This window comes from Hyla sarda, chromosome 3 (assembly GCF_029499605.1).
Source record: "Hyla sarda isolate aHylSar1 chromosome 3, aHylSar1.hap1, whole genome shotgun sequence".
In the NCBI taxonomy this organism is placed as follows: Eukaryota; Metazoa; Chordata; class Amphibia; order Anura; family Hylidae; genus Hyla; species Hyla sarda.
In genome coordinates this window covers 368,319,212-368,338,013 of record NC_079191.1, presented here as the reverse complement: position 1 = coordinate 368,338,013, position 18,802 = coordinate 368,319,212, and the positions used below count along the sequence as shown (strand labels likewise).

At 42.5% G+C, this 18,802-nt stretch overlaps 1 protein-coding gene across 2 annotated transcripts in view; it reads right to left on the bottom strand.

The window, feature by feature from the left end:
- Positions 1 to 18,802, bottom strand: part of SPTBN1 (spectrin beta, non-erythrocytic 1) — a 197,155-nt gene that overhangs the window by 53,214 nt on the left and 125,139 nt on the right. For both annotated transcript variants that reach the window (XM_056567751.1, XM_056567752.1), the window contains 7 exons: positions 14,053 to 14,168; positions 13,321 to 13,433; positions 9,747 to 9,934; positions 8,992 to 9,109; positions 7,378 to 7,536; positions 3,156 to 3,458; positions 2,867 to 3,020 (listed from right to left, as the gene is read on the bottom strand). In XM_056567751.1, coding sequence (XP_056423726.1) covers positions 2,867 to 3,020; positions 3,156 to 3,458; positions 7,378 to 7,536; positions 8,992 to 9,109; positions 9,747 to 9,934; positions 13,321 to 13,433; positions 14,053 to 14,168 — 1,151 coding nt within the window. The remainder of the gene's footprint in view (positions 1 to 2,866; positions 3,021 to 3,155; positions 3,459 to 7,377; positions 7,537 to 8,991; positions 9,110 to 9,746; positions 9,935 to 13,320; positions 13,434 to 14,052; positions 14,169 to 18,802) is intronic.

Below are 18,802 nucleotides of genomic sequence, written 5' to 3'. Positions count from 1 at the left end.
CCTGTTTTTCTTTCTCTCCCGTGAATGAATGATGTTGCCTGCGACATAGCACGATACTACAATCACAAAAAAATGTATCCTTGATTGATGTTTGGTTGCAGGTTTCAAGTCACATTCGACTGCCACTCCGACCATAATGCACGCCGCATTTAACTGCCACCTGCTTGCAACCTGTAAGATCTGACTATGCCTTTTACAGCCAAATCTTAATTGCAACAAAGTCGCACTAATTATTTGGTGTCATGCATCTCCTGACTCTCCTCCGGGAGATTATATTGGTGGAGATAAGGGTTGGATGTGTTGGAATTTCACTGCCCGACCCTTCTATCCACTAACAATCTGTTGGTCAGATGTAGTTGACCAATCCAGCTGATGTCATTGGCTTTGGCTACCTTTAGTATAAGGTGTACGGGCACCTTTAGTGGCAGCAGTGCAAGGTACTGCAGGATTGTCTCATGCAAGTGAACTGGACAACACTGCAGCATCTTGCATTCCTTCTACTAGATGTACTGTGACTGCAGGAAGAACAAGCACATGTAAACATTGAAGCAAATACAGTTTCTGGGGGGGGGGGGGGGGGGGGGGGCTAAAAAAAAGTAGAGCGTGTGTGCTTGGCAAACAAAAAAACCATATAAAAGTTTATTAAACTGGACTTTTGTGGAATGCTGAGCTTTTGAAGCCAAAAAATAAAGGTATATGGGGAAAAAAGGGCCCAAACATAGTCCCTGGTTAAATCAAACCGAAAGAGTTGGTAGACAATATGCCTTGCTATATATGTTGGCACCCCTTTAGGCTAAGTTTCCACTTTAAATTTTTTTTGCAAAACGCAAAGAAAAACGCCAATTCTGCCGCATGGCGTTTTTTTGGTCAAAAAACGCTGCGGCCAGATGTTAGCTGTAAGTCAATGAGAAATCGCAAATTTCGAACTCCACTTTGCGTTTTTTCACTTTAGTGTTTTTTTTAATCCTTTTGGCGTTTTTTCACTTTTTCTTCGTTTTTTTCCGCTCTTTGGAGTTTTGAAAAAAAAAACGCTGTAGTTCCCTCAAACCGGCGTTTTTTGTCAAAATCGTGGCGTTTTGCTCGAAAAGAAGTCTATGGGAGTGAGAAAACGCCAAGAAAAACGCTATGTGGATTTAAACTTTGGCGTTTTTGCAGGCGGTTTTTAATCTTTTTTGGACTTTAGCGATCCAAAAAAGTGATGTAGATAGCTGTTTTTAATAACATTTCGTAGGGTACCATTAAAAAATTTTTTTCAAAAATATACAGTAGTGAAGGAAAAAATTGTATCAAACGAAATGTATATTATTGAAAAAAAAAACTATTACTTTTTAAACAGGGATCAATTTATGTGTGCGGGGAAATAAAAATGTAGCCAACAATTATAAAAATGTATTGTGTGTGTGTTTTTCACTTTTTTGCTTTATTTTTTACATTTTTTTTTTAGTTAGCACTACTACTCCCAGCATGGAACACACTGTTCCATTATGGGAGTAGTACTACCTGTACTAATAGACAGATCGCCCGCTGCGATCTTTCTGTATAATATATAGATGCGGCGGCCACTCTTCTATGGTCCCCTGCCATGATGCATATTTACACTTATTCATATTTCCCACAGAGCTGTGATTGGCCAGATGGTTCCAGCCAATCACAGCTCTCTGTGAGAAATAGGAATATGTGTATATATACGGCCGTGCAGTGGACCATAGGAGAGAGGTCGCCGTATCTATACATTATACAGGAGCATCACAGCGGGTGTCAGGAGTGATACCTGCAGTGATCTTTCCATAACTGCAGGTAATACTACTCCCAACATGGAGCGCACACTGCCTCATGCTGGGAGCTGTAGTACCTGCATTAATAGACAGATCGAAGCGGGTGTCAGAAGTTACACGTGCTGTGATCTGTCTATTAATACAGGTACTACAGCTCCCAGCATGGAGTAGAGTGTGCTCCATGTTGGGAGTAGTAGTGCCTGCTTAAGGACACATCACAGTGGATGTCACTACTGACACCCTCTGTGATCGTCCTGTCTATAGCAGAGATGGAACGGCTGTATACATCGCTCACATCCCTGCTCTGCACTATACTCCGGGCCGGCCACTCATTCATTCATCTTTTCCTCAGAGCTGTGATTGGCTGAAACCATCCGGCCAATCACAGCTCTGGGTGGAAAATATGAATTTCTGTTGACATCAGTGGCCGGAGTATAGTGCAGAGAGGCGAGCGATGTATAGACCCGCTCGCTGCTCTACTATATTATGGACGATATATGTCTATAGTACAGGTATATATGTCTGTAGTACTACTACATAAAAAATTTTAAAAATGTATTTAAAAAAAAAAAGTGAAACACACTTTATTAAGAAAAAAAAAAATTGGGTTATAAAATATATACATTGCGTTTAATAAAAAAATTTCCATCACTGGTGCATCCTTTTTTATTTGGTACCCAAGAAATTTTGGGTACCAAAAAAAAAAAACGCCAAGGTGCAATTTCCACACAAATGAAAAAAAAGTCGGAAAAAACGCCATTTGCACTGGCGATTTTTCAGGCATTTTTTTAATCCCTAAAAACGCAGTGCAAAAAACCAAGTGGAGACTTCGCCTTAGCAGGATGCTTATGTAAACCATTGGACTGGGTAAACGCAGTGCGAACCCAACCTTACTGTGGCTACTCTAGTGCCCATGGTTAAAACTGCAATATACATTTCTCTTGTATGGCTAGACAAATTAAAATGAAATAATGTAAATTTTTGACGATAAACTCTTTAAACAAGCTCCTACAAGAAATATTAAAACTGGAAAAGTGTATAGGTTTACAACTGTAAGTTTTACATGACATAGGCTACAAGACGTTTCTCACCTTCTCCTTCGGTGGCAAATCTCTGGGCAGATGCATTAACCCCTCGTACTCTCTCTGCTTGAATGGCAATGTCTGCTTCTACCAAGGCATGTTTCTGTAACAAATCCTCGACCCCCAACAAATGCTTTCCATAATCCTGAGACAATAGTAACACCTGCAAAGCAGATAATACAGTAAAATAAAAATAAAAAATAAAAAAAAGTTTACTGTCTGTCTTTAGTATATAGTAACAGTAAAATAAGAGAGTGCATTGCTTAAGTACTACAGAAACAGTACTACAGAAACAAACCTTCATCTCGTCCATCCAGTCCATAATGTAGAGCATCTCTTGGAAAACCTTCTGCAATCCAAGGTTCATTTCCAGGCGTTGTCGCCTTGCACGCAGTAGCTCCAACAGATATTCCCAAAGTCTGATGACATTATCTTTACGTGCAGTGATGCGTTTTATGTCATGGTAGTTTTCGGCTTCCAGTTCTCGTGCCACTGCCACAACGGCCTGCACACGCTCTTCATAGGCGGCAATGTCGGTCTCGATGGCTTCATGTTTCTTAGTGGCGGCTTCCACAGCAGGGAGATCAAACCCAAAGTTATCCTGTAAAATTTAGAAATATAATATCTCAGAAAGGGGAATATGTTTATTACTTATGTAAGGAAGTCTGAATTGTGGGGAAATAGTAAAACATGAATGACAATGACATAAGATGATGTTACTAGCAGCTTCTAGTTTAGAAACCAAAGTTTTGTTAAGAATGTAACCACATGATTAAAACCAAGTCAACAATTTACAACCCCCCACATAAAGACCATAAATGGTCCACATTGATTATTAAAGTTATGTTTGGCAGTAATGGAAATAGGAGAGGGTAGTCTGAGTATTGTGCATATCTGTAAATAAAATCTGGTTCATTTATATGAATGAATTTCTTTTTACACCATACATTTGTTCCAATAATCTGCACCTTTTTAACTGCTGACTTGGATCAACAATTCTAAAAAGGAGATTTTTTTGTACTCACAGTAAAATCTCTCTCGTAGCCTTCATTGGGGGACACCTATACTGATGGGTATATGCTCTTGCCACTAGGAGGCGCTGACACTAGGAAAAAAAGTCGTCTCCTCCTTGGCAGGATATACCCGCCCACTGGAAGTGAGGTTATCAGTTTTGTTACAAAGCAGTAGGAGAAGCCAACAAGGAAAGCTGTCCGAAAGACCCTAGAAAGGAATCCCGGATATAAAAAAAAAACGGAAAAGAATATCCGGACAAATTCAGAAATGGGTGGGTGCGGTGTCCCCTAATGAAGGCTACGAGACAGATTTTACGGTGACTACAAAAAAAAAATTTCCTTTTCTTGGTCTCTCTTCATTGGGGGACACCTATATATAGGGTGGGAAGAACAACTAGCAGCGTAAGGGGAATCCGTCCCGAGACCGAACCCATTCACCTGTAAGGCCTGCTGACGGGAACCCAGGCCAGAGATAACCGAGGCCCAGAAACAGAGCTCTCGAAAGATCCCCATTCCATGAACATGGCCTGGGACACCAAAGGAAGGGACTGTCCGTTGCAGAGACTCCAAACCCCCAGTTCATATAGGGAGACAAAGCGTCGACTAGGGAGCCAGATGGGCTGGAACCATTGGAGGTAGCAAATCAACTCCAAGGAACACACAGAATCAGACAGAGGGCTAGCCTGGCTGGAAAACAAAAATGGAAAAAGGGCACAAAAAGAGAACCCTATCCAGAGTCAACCGTTTCAAGAGAACATGGCGGAAAAAAACCAGGGAGAGCAGCATACACCTGAGCAGAAGGCAAGCACAGAAGGAGGACATCGGAAAACCAGTGGAAAAAGACGGAAACCGGTTGGTGCAGAAGATTAATGGCCTGGTGCAGAAGATCGATGATCTGAACATCTGAAGACCCAAAACCTCCATCCAGGGTCTCGCAATGAGCCCCGGGGAAAACAGCTGGACAGGCATAATCCAGATGACCAGAACGCCTTTTTTTCCTAGTGTCAGCGCCTCCTAGTGGCAAGAGCATATACCCATCAGTATAGCTGTCCAAAAATTAAGAAAAACCGAGAAAGTGGGTTTACTGATCACACCAAAGTCTGCTACAGGGGAAATGTGGCATCACATGGAGGCCATTGAGTTGAAAGGCCGTCCATGAAACAAAGACTTCTTGAGTCCAAAACAAAAGCGACTCTACAGCCCGAATCATAAAGAGGAGATTCAGGGGGCTACTCTTTGATGTCTGTATGCCCCTTCGTGAGACAACCTCATTAGACTACCATTTACTGTGCAAAAAATGCAGAAACATGCAGATGGAAATACTAGACTGCTGACTGTGCTATAAAGAAAAAATTATCTTTTCAAGTTATATGAATTATACCTATGTACAAATTTTATGATTTATGGTCAATTCACACGTACAGTATTCTGCGCAGATTTGATGCGCAGGATTTTCTGCTGCAGATTTCAATGTAAACTAACTGACTGGACACAGCTTCAAATTAGGGATCGACCGATTATCGGTATGGCCGATATTATCGGCCGATAATCACGATTTTGGGCATTATCGGTATCGGCAATTACCTTGCCGATAATGTCCCGTCCCCCTCCCCGCACCGTCCCCACCGCACCGCGACGACCCCCCCCCCCCACCCGACCCGCTGCACCGCGACGGCCCCCCCGACCCACCGCACCTTCCACCGTAGTGCTGGGCGGTATACCGGTATGGATTTTTGCCCATACCGCTATATCGGTTGGGCCCCACCCTCCGAGCCAATAAAAAAAAATTAAACTTACCCGTAATGGGGGTGGTCCGGGCCATCCATCGTTCCTGTAGTGTCCGGGTGAACCGGTCCGGGCTGTCCTTCTCCGGCGGTCATCTTCTCCACTCCGGGCAGGCTCCGGCCTAGTAGCTGCATAGACGCCGCTACGCCGTGACGTCAGGTGCATCGCTGCGCACGGATGTCACTGCGCAGCGGCGTCTATGCAGCGTACTAGGCCGGAGCCTGCCCGGAGAGGAGAAGATGACCGCCGGAGAAGAAGTACAGCCCGGACCGGTTTACCCTCCACCCGAACGCCCCCGGACACTACAGGAAGGATGGATGGACCGGACCACCCTGACAGGTAGGGGGAGAGAAGCGGGTGGTGGCGGCGGCGGCCTATGGCACCGCAAAAGCCACTGCAGTGCATTGATTTAAAGCGCCCGCTTTAAATCAATGATCTGCAGCGGTGTCGCGGGGGGATAAATAGCCCATAACTTATACCGGAATATCGGTATAAGTTATCGGCTATCGGCCCTAACCTCCACCGATTATCGGTATCGGCCCTAAAAAAACGTTATCGGTCGATCCCTTCTTCAAATACTGTGCAGGATACTGTACGTGTGAATAGACCCATAAGGAACAACCCCTGAACATATGTCCTATCAAGGTGTACATAAGTCAGTGGAGGGTTAACCAGTTGTCTTAGAGCAGTGGTCTCCAAAACGGCAGCCCCTCCAGATGTTGAAAAACTACAACTGCCAGCATGCCCAAACAGCCAACAGCCATAGGTTTGCAACATCTGGAGGGGCACAGTTTGGCCACAACTGTTAGCGGTGGAAAGAGCAGCTGCGCTGTGAAAGATTGGGCAAGACCCAATGAATTGATTGGTCATTGCTGCAAAGGAAAGTGGCCATGGCATCAGCTACTCAGTGAGCTGTTTGCTGGGTTTCTGCATTCAGACCAGGTAATAGGCTTTGTGTCTTTATAGCTGAAGGACAGAACTGGGTTGTATTCCAACAGCAGATAATAAGTATCTCAATAAGTCACTCTGTTACATTTCTAAGAACGGTATACAGTGACCCCTCGACCTACGATGGCCCCGACATACGATAATTTCAACATGTGATGGCCTCTCTTGCATGTTGAAGGCAGCATCAACATACGATGCTTTTTTATGTCGGGGCCATCGCATAAACTGCTATCCGGCAGCGCAGACTGCTTCAGTTGCCACCGGATAGCCGTTAACGATGCCTCAAGAGCTCTGGTGATGGTCACTTACCTGTCGCTGCACACGCCGTCCCGTCATCCAATAGGAGCGACGTGATGGCGGCGACGGAGAGCGCGGATGCCGGGGAAGCAGAGGCCTTACCGGAGCGTCGGGGACACCTCGGGGATGCGGCGGCAGCGATGGACAGCGACATCCCGGGCAACAGTGGCGAGCGGTGACTGTCCGGAGCGGCAGGGACAGGTGAGTACAACTTCCTCTAACAGTGGTCTACAACTTGCGGACCTCCAGATGTTGCAAAACTACAACACCCGGCATGCCCGGACAGCCGACGGCTGTCCGGGCATGCTGGGTGTTGTAGTTTTGCAACATCAGGAGGTCCGCAGGTTGTAGACCACCGTCCTATACTTTACATTGCACGGATACCTCAACATGTTGAGGGACCACTGTATATTTTTCTATTAGTAAAGTGTCTAACGCCAAACTTTTTATAGGTTTTGTATTTCTATAAGATCATACCTGAGACACCAGGCGCTGGTTTTCGCTCAGCCAGGTCTCTCTCATAGCTGCTTTGCGGTCAAATCTTCGTGCAAGTTGTTCCAGTTTCTCCTGTCGGATTAGCTCAGTTCGCAGTGCCAGTTCTCTTTCATGTTCAGCTTTTTCCAGTCTTTCCCAGGCCTGGGAACATTAAAAAAGAAAGAGCCTTTACAGGAAAATGTATCTTTAGAACGTGGACTCTGAAGTGACTAAGCAGTGGTAATGCTGATTCTGGGAAACAGAGGACCATTCTCTCATAATCAGCAAGACAAGGATTTAGGGATGTGAGATAATGCAATGGGACTGCAGCGGCCTCTGAAGAGAGTAGTACTGAAATATGCATGGATCCGGACCTCAGACAACAAGTCCTTACTCCACCCAAATATACTGGATATCTGATTGTAAGATGGTTATCAATTTTAACACTAAAGAATATTAAAAGTAAAAGCTAAGTGCTAGTTATTGTCATTTAAAATTAACATGTCAAAAGTTTTGAACAGTCAGGATTTTACTGCTCAAAGCCGTCCGATCGTTCAATCTTCTAGTAGGGAAAAGCATGCGGCTGTGCGCTTCCCTGGCTGGCCACCAGGTTGGACTTATTGAAAGATGAGGGCTCCATTGTAGACATTGTGCAATATGTGAAAAGTTTATTTATATGTATGTAATGCTCTAACGTAGCAGCTGGTAGAAAATAATAAGATTATCACTCTAATATAAATATTTGTTCATAGCCCCCATTATATGGTTCTGGATAAGTTCCGAAACTTTGAAGGAAATTTGAGAAACATTATCTAGTACATAAAGCAGAGAACGAAGAACCAAGAAGGAAGCGGCACTCCCCAAACCAGGTCCTTATTCGGGTCTTGAACACATGCAATAGGCAGCAGGCGGGGGAGCTGTGGTGGAGAACGGGGATGAGACCGGTCTCTTCCCCGTTCTCCACCACAGCTCCCCCGCCTGCTGCCTATTGCATGTCTTCAAGACCCGAATAAAGACCTAGTTTGGTGAGTGCGGCCTCCTTCTTTGTTCTTCGTTCTCTGCTTTATGTGCCGCTCGCTTGGCCCTACACCTCCGCTACAGGCTACCAATGAGTCATGTCCCGTGTGTCATCCTGTACTCCACTCAACGCTTAGTCTCGTATGTGCCGGCCTCTTGGTCTGGCTTGCCTACTGCTTATCTAGTACATGTTGGGAAGGAAGAACAGCGAACCGATCAACTGCTATGGCAAACAAATTTTGCACACTTATTTTCAATGCTGAAATTTTCACGGATCATGAAATAAATGAATGACCAGAATAATTTAAAGATGTATACTGAACAACAAATTGTTAGGCTGGGTTCATGTGAAGTATGTTGATCAGTATATTAGCGGAAACCAGAAGTGGTGCAAGTCTTTCCATTAAACTGGTGTTAAATATTTGTAAAATTGTCCGTGCAGAATTGGATGTAGTGGGAGGGAGAGTCATAAGTCCTTCATTTATATTTCCCTTTCCTAATCCAACCCTAATTTATGCTCAGAAGACAAAGAAAAACTGGCACACAAATCTGTGTGTGAAACCACTATTTTCCTTTTTCTCTGTGTCCAGTTCCACTCACCTTATTAATATCGGAGATGAGCTTGCCCTCTCTTGGCATGTACACTTTCTGGTTGTTCGCTCTCATCTTACTCTGAATAGTAAAGAGCAAAACTTCCAAGTTGCCTTTCTCTGTAAATCTGTACCAAAAAAGAGAAACATTTTAGAAAAGATACCATTTTACCATGATTTCCTGTAGTTCGTTGTGATCAAAGTGGTATCCAGAGAATTTCTTTCTATCCATGTTCAGATAAATAGAAAATACATATACCTAGCCCTCTTTGCTCCCCCGGCACCACCTTTTACTTGGCATCTGTCCCCACTGCGATGCATTATGATGAAACAAGGACCTGCCTGAAACTGCTTACAGTGGGGATGGACAAGTAAAGCGATTGGGGAGCAAGAGGGGCAGGTATGGGTTTTCTTTTTTATGGTCTTTCTACACATTGCAAAGTTTAGCATTCTGCATTGTTCAGAAGTTTCCTACAAAATGAATGGAGCAGTGGCCGAGCATGTGTGCCACTCTATATGCTCGATTGACATTGACCAATGTTCTTGTGATCATAGGGGGCCCATTGGATGAACCCCATTAGATCATAAATGCTTCAACTAAAACAACATTACTATTGATATCAAGATATCAAGGGATTGAAACAAAAGTTGAAAATGCTCTATTCTCAAACAATTGTTTTTGAGAGCGCTTACAACACAGCAGTTTAGTATCCTGCCCAATGAAAAAAAAAAGACTAAGTATTTACAGTCTTACTGTGCTCTTACTTTGGTGGTTTTTCCACTGTGCGGTAGGTGTTAAAAGCCTGAAGCTGCTGCTGCACACCAACCAGTGAGTTGGCAAATTTCCGATTATTCAGGATGATTATGGTTTGTTCAATCCATTCGAGGAGGTCAGAGGCCAGGGATTCATATTTTTCAATCATCTTCTCGGTTTCAATGGCATTATCTAGAACCTGTAAATATGCAGAAAATTGTAACTTTTAACATTTCATAAACTTCAAGCTACTTTTAATCTGTGGCAGACTTAAAGGAAAACGGTCACTAACACCCCCCCCCCCCCCCCCTGCACTAACCAGAGGTACTGGCTGGTAGAGCGGGGGACGCTGATCAATATGCTGCCTACTATGCCCGGATCCGTCCACCTTTTATCTCCATTATTCCTTAAATGCAAAATGATCTTCTAACTGGCACGGGCAGGGTTACAATGCACTGTGGCACTGTGATGTCAGCACCGCTCGTCCGCAGCCCAGCCCGGCTTATAATTATTCATGCCCTCCCTCTTCTCCCCGCATATGTGTATATGTGACTCCACTGCGCATTTGCCGGCTTCCTGTGTACACCTGGAAGTGGCCTCAGTGCAGTGGAGTCCTGTACAGAGCGGGGAGGAGAGGGGGCGGAGGGAGGGGATGAATATTCATAAGCCGGGTGGTGCTACGGACGAGCGGTGCTGACATCACAGTGCCATATGGAGACATGTAACCCCGCCCGTGCCAGTTAGAAGTTAATTTGCATATCAGGAATAATGTAGATAACGGGCAAATGGCTGGATGGATCCGGGCATTGTAGGCAGCATATTGATCAGCGTTCCCCGCATTACCAGCCAGTACCTCTGGTTAGTGCAGGGGGAGTTTAGAGACAGTTTTCCTTTAAGAATCCCTTCCAATAAATTTCTGCCTACTGCCTATATAACACTAGATATTAACACAAGTCAAAAGGTAATAACCTGAAGTAATGATGATAGGTAAATCATAAAATATTAAACTGATCATACCTACTGAATGTGAGCAATATCGCTTTTTTAAGGGCAAATGTAGGCCCTAGAAATGAGCAAATTTACAGTATGAATCACTTAATTCAAATCTCAAGCATTGAAAGTCTATTCTCTTTTGCTTGAAAAAGTAGTTCCACTTTCCATGCGCTCTAATTTTCTACAAAAGTTTGCCGACTTTCCCATAGAATTAAAGAACTTTGAAAGCAGAATTACCTTTTCTAGACAGTAATTCGTAATGTAAATTCGCTCATCCCTATTGCCACCATCTCCAGAAGTAGTGCTGGATCTTTTCTCTGTGCAACCTCAAAGAAGCTGAACATACTGAGGGAAATTTCTTTTAAGGAGTACCTGTCACCAAACTAAACTTTTTATATATAGTTCCTCATGTAATTATAAGACACTTTTATACTTACTTGCTGTTAAAATTCTCAACCTTTATGCATTATTAATGTAATGGAAAAAATGGCCACTAGGTGGCTCTGTTCTGTTCCCTGACGCAAGTCAGACAGATAGTTTGGTCTCCTCCCGGCCTGGCAGGAGACCAAACTCAAGTAGTGCGTGCGGGGCATGGCGAGGCACAGCTCTCACAGGCTTTAGTGACATCATGCCTGCTGCTACTTTCTCCGGCCCGGAGCTCACACAATGTGAGCAAAACGAAAGGTATGATACAGAACTTTTTTAAAGCTTGGAAACATTTATTAAGGGAAGGAGGGGTGTTAGGAGTAGTTAGGGAATATAATCTGAGTTAATATAGAAAATATAGTTTGATGACAGGTATTCTTTAACCCCTTAAGGACTCAGGGTTTTTCCGTTTTTGCACTTTCGTTTTTTCCTCCTTACCTTTTAAAAATCATAACCCTTTCAATTTTCCACCTAAAAATCCATATTATGGCTTATTTTTTGCGTCGCCAATTCTACTTTGCAGTGACATTAGTCATTTTACCCAAAAATGCACGGCGAAACGGAAAAAAAAATCATTGTGCGACAAAATCGAAAAAAAAACGCCATTTTGTAACTTTTGGGGGCTTTCGTTTCTACGCAGTGCATATTTCGGTAAAAATTACACCTTATCATTATTCTGTAGGTCCATACGGTTAAAATGATACCCTACTTATATAGGTTTGATTTTGTCGCACTTCTGGAAAAAATCATAACTACATGCAGGAAAATTTATACGTTTAAAAATGTCATCTTCTGACCCCTATAACTTTTTTATTTTTCCACGTATGGGGTGGTATGAGGACTCATTTTTTGCGCCGTGATCTGAAGTTTTTATCGGTATGATTTTTGTTTTGATCGGACTTTTTGATCACTTTTTATTCATTTTTTAATGATATAAAAAGTGACCAAAATACGCTTTTTTGGACTTTGGAATTTTTTTGCGCGTACGCCATTGACCGTACGGCTTAATTAATGATATATTTTTATAGTTTGGACATTTACACACGCGGCGATACCACATATGTTTATTTTTTATTTTTTTTACACTGTTTTATTTTTTTTATGGGAAAAGGGGGGTGATTCAAACTTTTATTAGGGAAGGGGTTAAATGACCTTTATTAACACTTTTTTTTTACATTTTTTTTGCAGTGTTATAGGTCCCATAGGGACCTATAACACTGCACACACTGATCTCTAATGCTGATCACTGGCGTGCATTAACACGCCTGTGATCAGCATTATCGGCGCTTGACTGCTCCTGCCTGGATCTCAGGCACGGAGCAGTCATTCGTCGATCGGACACCGAGGAGGCAGGTAAGAGCCCTCCCGGTGTCCGATCAGCTGTTCGGGACGCCGCGATTTCACCGCGGCGGTCCCGAACAGCCCGACTGAGCAGCCGGGTCACTTTCACTTTCACTTTAGAAGCGGCGGTCAGCTTTGACCGCCGCTTCTAAAGGGTTAATACCGCACATCGCCGCGATCGGCGATGTGTGGTATTAGCCGCGGGTCCCGGCCGTTGATTAGCGCCGGGACCGACGCGATATGATGCGGGATCGCGGCGCGATCCCGCCTCATATCGCGGGAGCCGGCGCAGGACGTAAATATACGTCCTGCGTCGTTAAGGGGTTAAACCTACTGTATAAAATGTTTACCAGTTTGGTATACAGAGCACAAAAATCAATGGCATGGGTGTTCTAGCAGTTGGCAGCAATTGCAACAAAAGTTATAAAAAACAATAAAGTTAGGTTCACACCACGTTGAGGAGACATGCTTGGCATAGTGCCAGTAGGAAGAGTCTCTATATGGTCTCCGTGAGAGGGGGGTTCTGGCTAGCCAGCGTTGCCTTAAATATTGAGGCAGTTTACTGCTTGAGCACCAGACCTGCCTCAGTGGAGTCACATGATCGCGTTGCTCTCAGCGATTACTTTTCTCTGCAGCAATTGGGAGGCAGCTGTCTATACCCTATTTCCCCTAGAACAGTTACTGTTTGCAGATCATAGATTGCATTGTAGTAATGGGTGACATACAATGGCATATATCAGAGATCTAAGTCAGAAAATAAAGGGGATTGTGAAGACCCTACAAAAAATACTAGAGGTTAGCCTGCAAAATAAATGTTATTCTTACTTTTCCAATACGTTTTCCTTCCACAGCTAGAGCCTTCATTTTTGAGAAGTAATGATAGTATGTGACAACATATGTGATGATTGATTTTTCATCAGGATGATCCACACTGATATCTGGAACAAATAGTAAATAACACAACTGAAAGGGAATGAATATTCAATTGTGAGTATTGCTAACAAGGGGCTTTGCTATATTAGCAATGGGATTTGTATCAAGTTTTCATTAAACCCTCCCCCATCAGTGATCAGTAAATGGGCATCTAAAATCTGCTAAGGGGACAAATGGGTCCTACTGCTGCCCATAAACGGGTGACTCAGATAATTTAAAATTGCCCATTTTATTTTACTTCTATGCACCTCAAAAAATTAAGTAACTTTGGAACAATTTTTGATAAACCGTAGGATATTTTTAATGTCTACAACTACTATGCAGACCTTTGCGTCTCCATGGTTACAGATAACCCTGTGTGCCCTTGCAGTGTTAGGGGGTTAAGACTGAGGAATTTCCAAGCTAAATTACATTTAGAAATTCTGATGCAGCAAAATTCCATTGTTGCCAATGTAAGTGTATGACTGTGAGGGGTCCAATCACTGGAGTGCTCAGGGTATTGACTATTGGGTCACCTGTCGGAATAGATTAACAGTCAGTAGTTGGGCCTTCTGCGATCATACACTCATCCCTTATCCCATTGACCACCCTTTTAAACCAGCTTGTATTTATTATCATTCTTACCTTCGGGGTCCAATAGCTTTGTGAGTCCGAGGTGCTGCTCTGCAAGGTTGAAGGCATTCTGAAGATTGTAGTGTGCATTAGACTTCTTCAACTTGTCAAAATCAATTAGATCCGGCCTGTACGAGGAACACATCACCACATTAGTGACGACAAGTCACTACGATATACACCGTAAAAAAAATATATTTGCCCTGACACAGTTTTACAGTGTCCAGCTTTGCTGTTAAAGAAAACCTGTCATTTGAAAATGCAATCCACTATGCAGACCCGATCCTATCGGGCAAGAGATGCTAATCAGATTGACATATAGGTTTGAGGGAAAAGTTCCTGTATTATTTATTCATGTTTATGACTACTTATTATGGGCAAAGTAGTCAAGTAGGCAGTCCTCCTACTCTGTAATTGACAGCTATCTATGTATGGTGTGCATATAGACAGCTCAATCACTGAGTAGCACCGCCCACTTGACTGTTGCCCACACATAAATGACAAGTTATCATAGAACTCTCCCCCCCCCCCCAAAAAAAAAACCTGTATCAATCTGCTCTGTATCTATTGCTCTATAACATGATGTCTGCAGATTGGACTGCCTTTTCACTGTGACACCACTTATATACAATTTGTATATTATCCCTGTTCTTGTTTAGTTTCTCCCTAAAGCCATATTGTTTGTATACAGTGGGGATCAAAAGTTTGGGCACCCCAGGTAAAAAATTTTATTAATGTGCATAAAGGAGCCAAGGAAAGATGGAAAAATCTCCAAATTACAGACTAGACATTCTTATATTATGTCAACAAAAGTTAGATTTTATTTCCATCATTTACACTTTAAAAATAACAAAAAAAAATGGCGTCTGCAAAAGTTTGGCACCCTACAGTTAATATCTTGTACTGCCCCCTTTGGGAATAGCGTGTAAATAATAAATGGGTTACACGAGTACACAAATAGCTAGTATAGTCACCTAGAAATTAACTTAGAATATAGCGTTTCCCATAAAGGAATAGGTGCTTTAAAACATAACTTTTACTATAATTACTTATAAAATACACCCACACAAACTTAAAGTGGATACCAAATCAAATAAACTAAATTACTATATAAAAAATGTCCACCTCACATTAGGGATACCTCAAATCCGCAGTTCCGCGGTCCATGTATAGGCATCACTGTAATAGGGATACCTCAAATCCGCAGTTCCGCGGTCCATATATAGGCATCACTATATTTAGAAGGTGAAGTAAAATCTATGATTTTATAAGTAATTATAGTAAAAGTTATGTTTTACTGCCCCCTTTGGCAAGTATCACAGCTTGTAAACGCTTTTTGTAGCCATCCAAGAGTCTTTCAATTCTTGTTCGAGGTATCTTTGCCCATTCTTCCTTACAAAAGTCTTCCAGTTCTTTGAGATTTCTGGACTGTCTGTCACGCATTGCTCTTTTAAGGTCTATCCATAGATTTTCAATTATGTTGAGGTCAGCAGATTGTGAAGGCCATGGCAAATCCTTCAGTTTACGCCTCTTGATGTAATCCCCTGTGGATTTCGAGGGGTGTTTAGGATCATTATCCATTTGTAGAAGCCACCCTCTCTTTAACTTCAGCTTTTTCACAGATGGCATCAAGTTAGCATCCAAAATTTGCTGAAGTTTTATTGAATCCATTTTTCCTTCTACTCGTGAGATGGTCCCTGTGTCACTGGCTGCAATACAACCCCAAAGCATGATTGATCTACCCCCATGCTTAACAGTTGGACAGAGGTTTTTTTCATTAAATTCTGTTCCCCTTCTCCTCCAAACGTACCTTTGCTCATTCCGGCCAAAAAAATTCAATTTTAAAGGGGTATTCCAGGCCAAAACTTTTTTTTATATATCAACTGGCTCTGGAAAGTTAAACAGTTTTGTAAATTACTTTGATTAAAAAATCTTAATCCTTCCAATAGTTATTAGCTTCTGAAGTGGAGTTGTTGTTTTTGGTCTAACTGCTCTCTGATGACTCACGTCCCAGGAGCTGTGCAGTTCCTATGGGGATATTTTCCTATCATGTACAGCTCCCGGGACATGACATCATCCATGAGCAGTTAGACAGAAAAGAAGAGGTTTTCTTCTGATGACTCTTCCATGAAGACCATATTTGTAAAGGTATCTCTTTATAGTGGAATAGTGTACCACAACTCCAGTGTCTGCCAGATCTTTCTGGAGGGATTGTGCAGTCAAACGTGTGTTTTGAATTGTTTTTCTCACAATTCTGCGAGCTGTTCTGTCTGATATTTTTCTTGGTCTTCCAGATCTTGCTTTAACTTCCACTGTTCCTGATGACTGCCATTTCTTAATTACATTCCTAACAGAGGATATTGACATCTGAAAACGTTTAGCTATCTTCTTATAGCCTTCTCCAGCTTTGTGAGTGTCAACTATTTTCAGTTTCAGATTTCTAGACAACTGCTTAGAAGAACCCATGGTGCTGATTGTTGGGGCAAGGTCAGATGAGTCTGGGCATTTAAAACCTTTGAGATTGACATCACCTGGTCTTCCCAGATGATGATTGAGAATAATCCATGACACTGGCAGGTCATGCTATAAATTCTGCAGGGTGCCCAAACTTTTGCAGACACCATTTTTTTGTTTTCTGTTATTTTGAAAGTGTAAATGATGGATATAAAATCTAACTTTTGTTGACATATTATAAGAATGTCTAATCTGTAATTTGATGCCTTTTAGAGATTTTTCCATCTTTCCTTGGCTTCTTTATGCACATTAATACAAATTTTTACTTGGGGTGCCCAAACTTTCGATCCCCACGGTAATGTGCTTTCTATCTTACTACAAAACTCTTAGTAATGAATAAATTATGCACAATGTCACACAATATGTGTATCCCTATACAAATACTAGAATCAGAGAAATGTAACTTTTTCATTACAACCCGACTTCCTGAAAATCAGCTTCTAATTTAGAATGTTTTCCTTGGACCCTCAACAAGTGGTTTAAATTATAAAGACCATGGTGGCAAAGTGACGTCCGACTGGAGATAAATAACGTGAATGAATAGCACAGTGAATGGTGGGATAACAGATATTTCCTGGCACATAATGAACGTCTGTCTCTAAAGGCCTTTAACCCTGACCAAAAAAAAAAAAAAAAAGCAGCGCCTACAGATATACTGACTGGAGGAACTCATTAGGAAAATTCCTCTCTGGTCCGAGCGTGGAGAGCAGAACGCCTGGCTTTCCACATTTATGAACTTGGCATAATTACTACTAACTAGTCTACAAATGTGGATCATTTATTTTACCATAATTCCTGTCATTTCTACTTAAACGCCTGTTGTCTTAGAAAATTGAGCCAGACACATTTTTCAAATACGAGGCACGCCTCACCAATTTATACATTCCTGCATCTTGCTTAGCACTGCTCCAACACTATGGGGGAGATTTATCAAAAATCTGGCCCAGTTGCCCATAGCAACCAATCATGTTGCTTCTTTCATTTTGCAGAGGCCTTGGTAAAAATGACTAAGACTCAAAAATGTCTTCCCCCCCCCCCCCCTCCGTCCTATAGAGGCGGGGATTGACTCTGCTAGAACGCCTAGGGGACTGGCTAGATTGCTTGTTACAGTCACTGGTACACAGAACACGTGGCCATGTCAAGGACATAAAGTCCCATTTAGGCACTATGGCATCCATCAAATGGGACATCAACTATACATGGGTAGCGTGTGACGTGGTATCCTTGTATAGTTGCATACCGCATGAGCAGGCGGTGGTAGCTGTCAGATACCATTTGAACAAATATACCAATTGTAGCACTGATCTAAAAGTATACATTTTGGATGTACTTCTGTTTCTTCTAAGGTCTAATTTTTTCACCTGAATTAATGGGCTTTTTTCTTTCAAATCACTGGCTGCCCTATGGGAGCAAAGTTCTCCCTGTCCCTGGCAAACCTGTATATTGCATACTGGGAGGAGGGACGTCTATTTTCTGATATCAACCTGTACCAACTTAACATCATTTGGGACGGAAGATATATAGACGACCTCCTCCTAGTCCTTCTGTAATGATAATGACATTAATCTCCGTTTACTGAGAGGCCATCGCATGTTGAAATGATCATATGTCGGGACCATCGTAGGTTGGGGGGTCACTGTATATATTTACATTGCTTTATTCATATGTCTCAGCTAAGCATTTATTTAATATCAAATTTTTCATATTTTCTTGCCCGCGATTTTCATGTGTTATGAAGCTGGCAAGATATTTATCTGTCTAGGTTCAGGACGTGTTTCACACATGCGTTAGGCTGGGTTCACACTACGATTTGAACTACGGTCGACCACGTTTTTGCCTGCGGTCGGGAAACCGCATACAGCCGAAAAAGCAGCCGACCGGATGCTGCGGTTCACTCCGGTCGGCTCATAGACATGCATTAAACTACGGCTGAGTGCGGGTGCGCGATTAAGCCCCGCCCCCTCCTCCCAGCCGTATACGGGAACAGTAGTTCAAAGCGTAGCGTGAACCCAGCCTAAGCCATCTATTATACAGTGTTTTTGTCACCTTATATGATACAAAATACAATGGTTGTGGAACCCCTAGTGCAGGTCTACAGTTATATCTATCTATTTTATGCTCTACGCGATGTCTCTTCTAGGACTAGGTTTTATATGGCTAGTTATGTGTTGCACAAACCGGTGGTATTGTAGATACCTGAATATATCTGCCTTAGGAATGTCTACTGAAAAATTTTCCATCAGCGCTC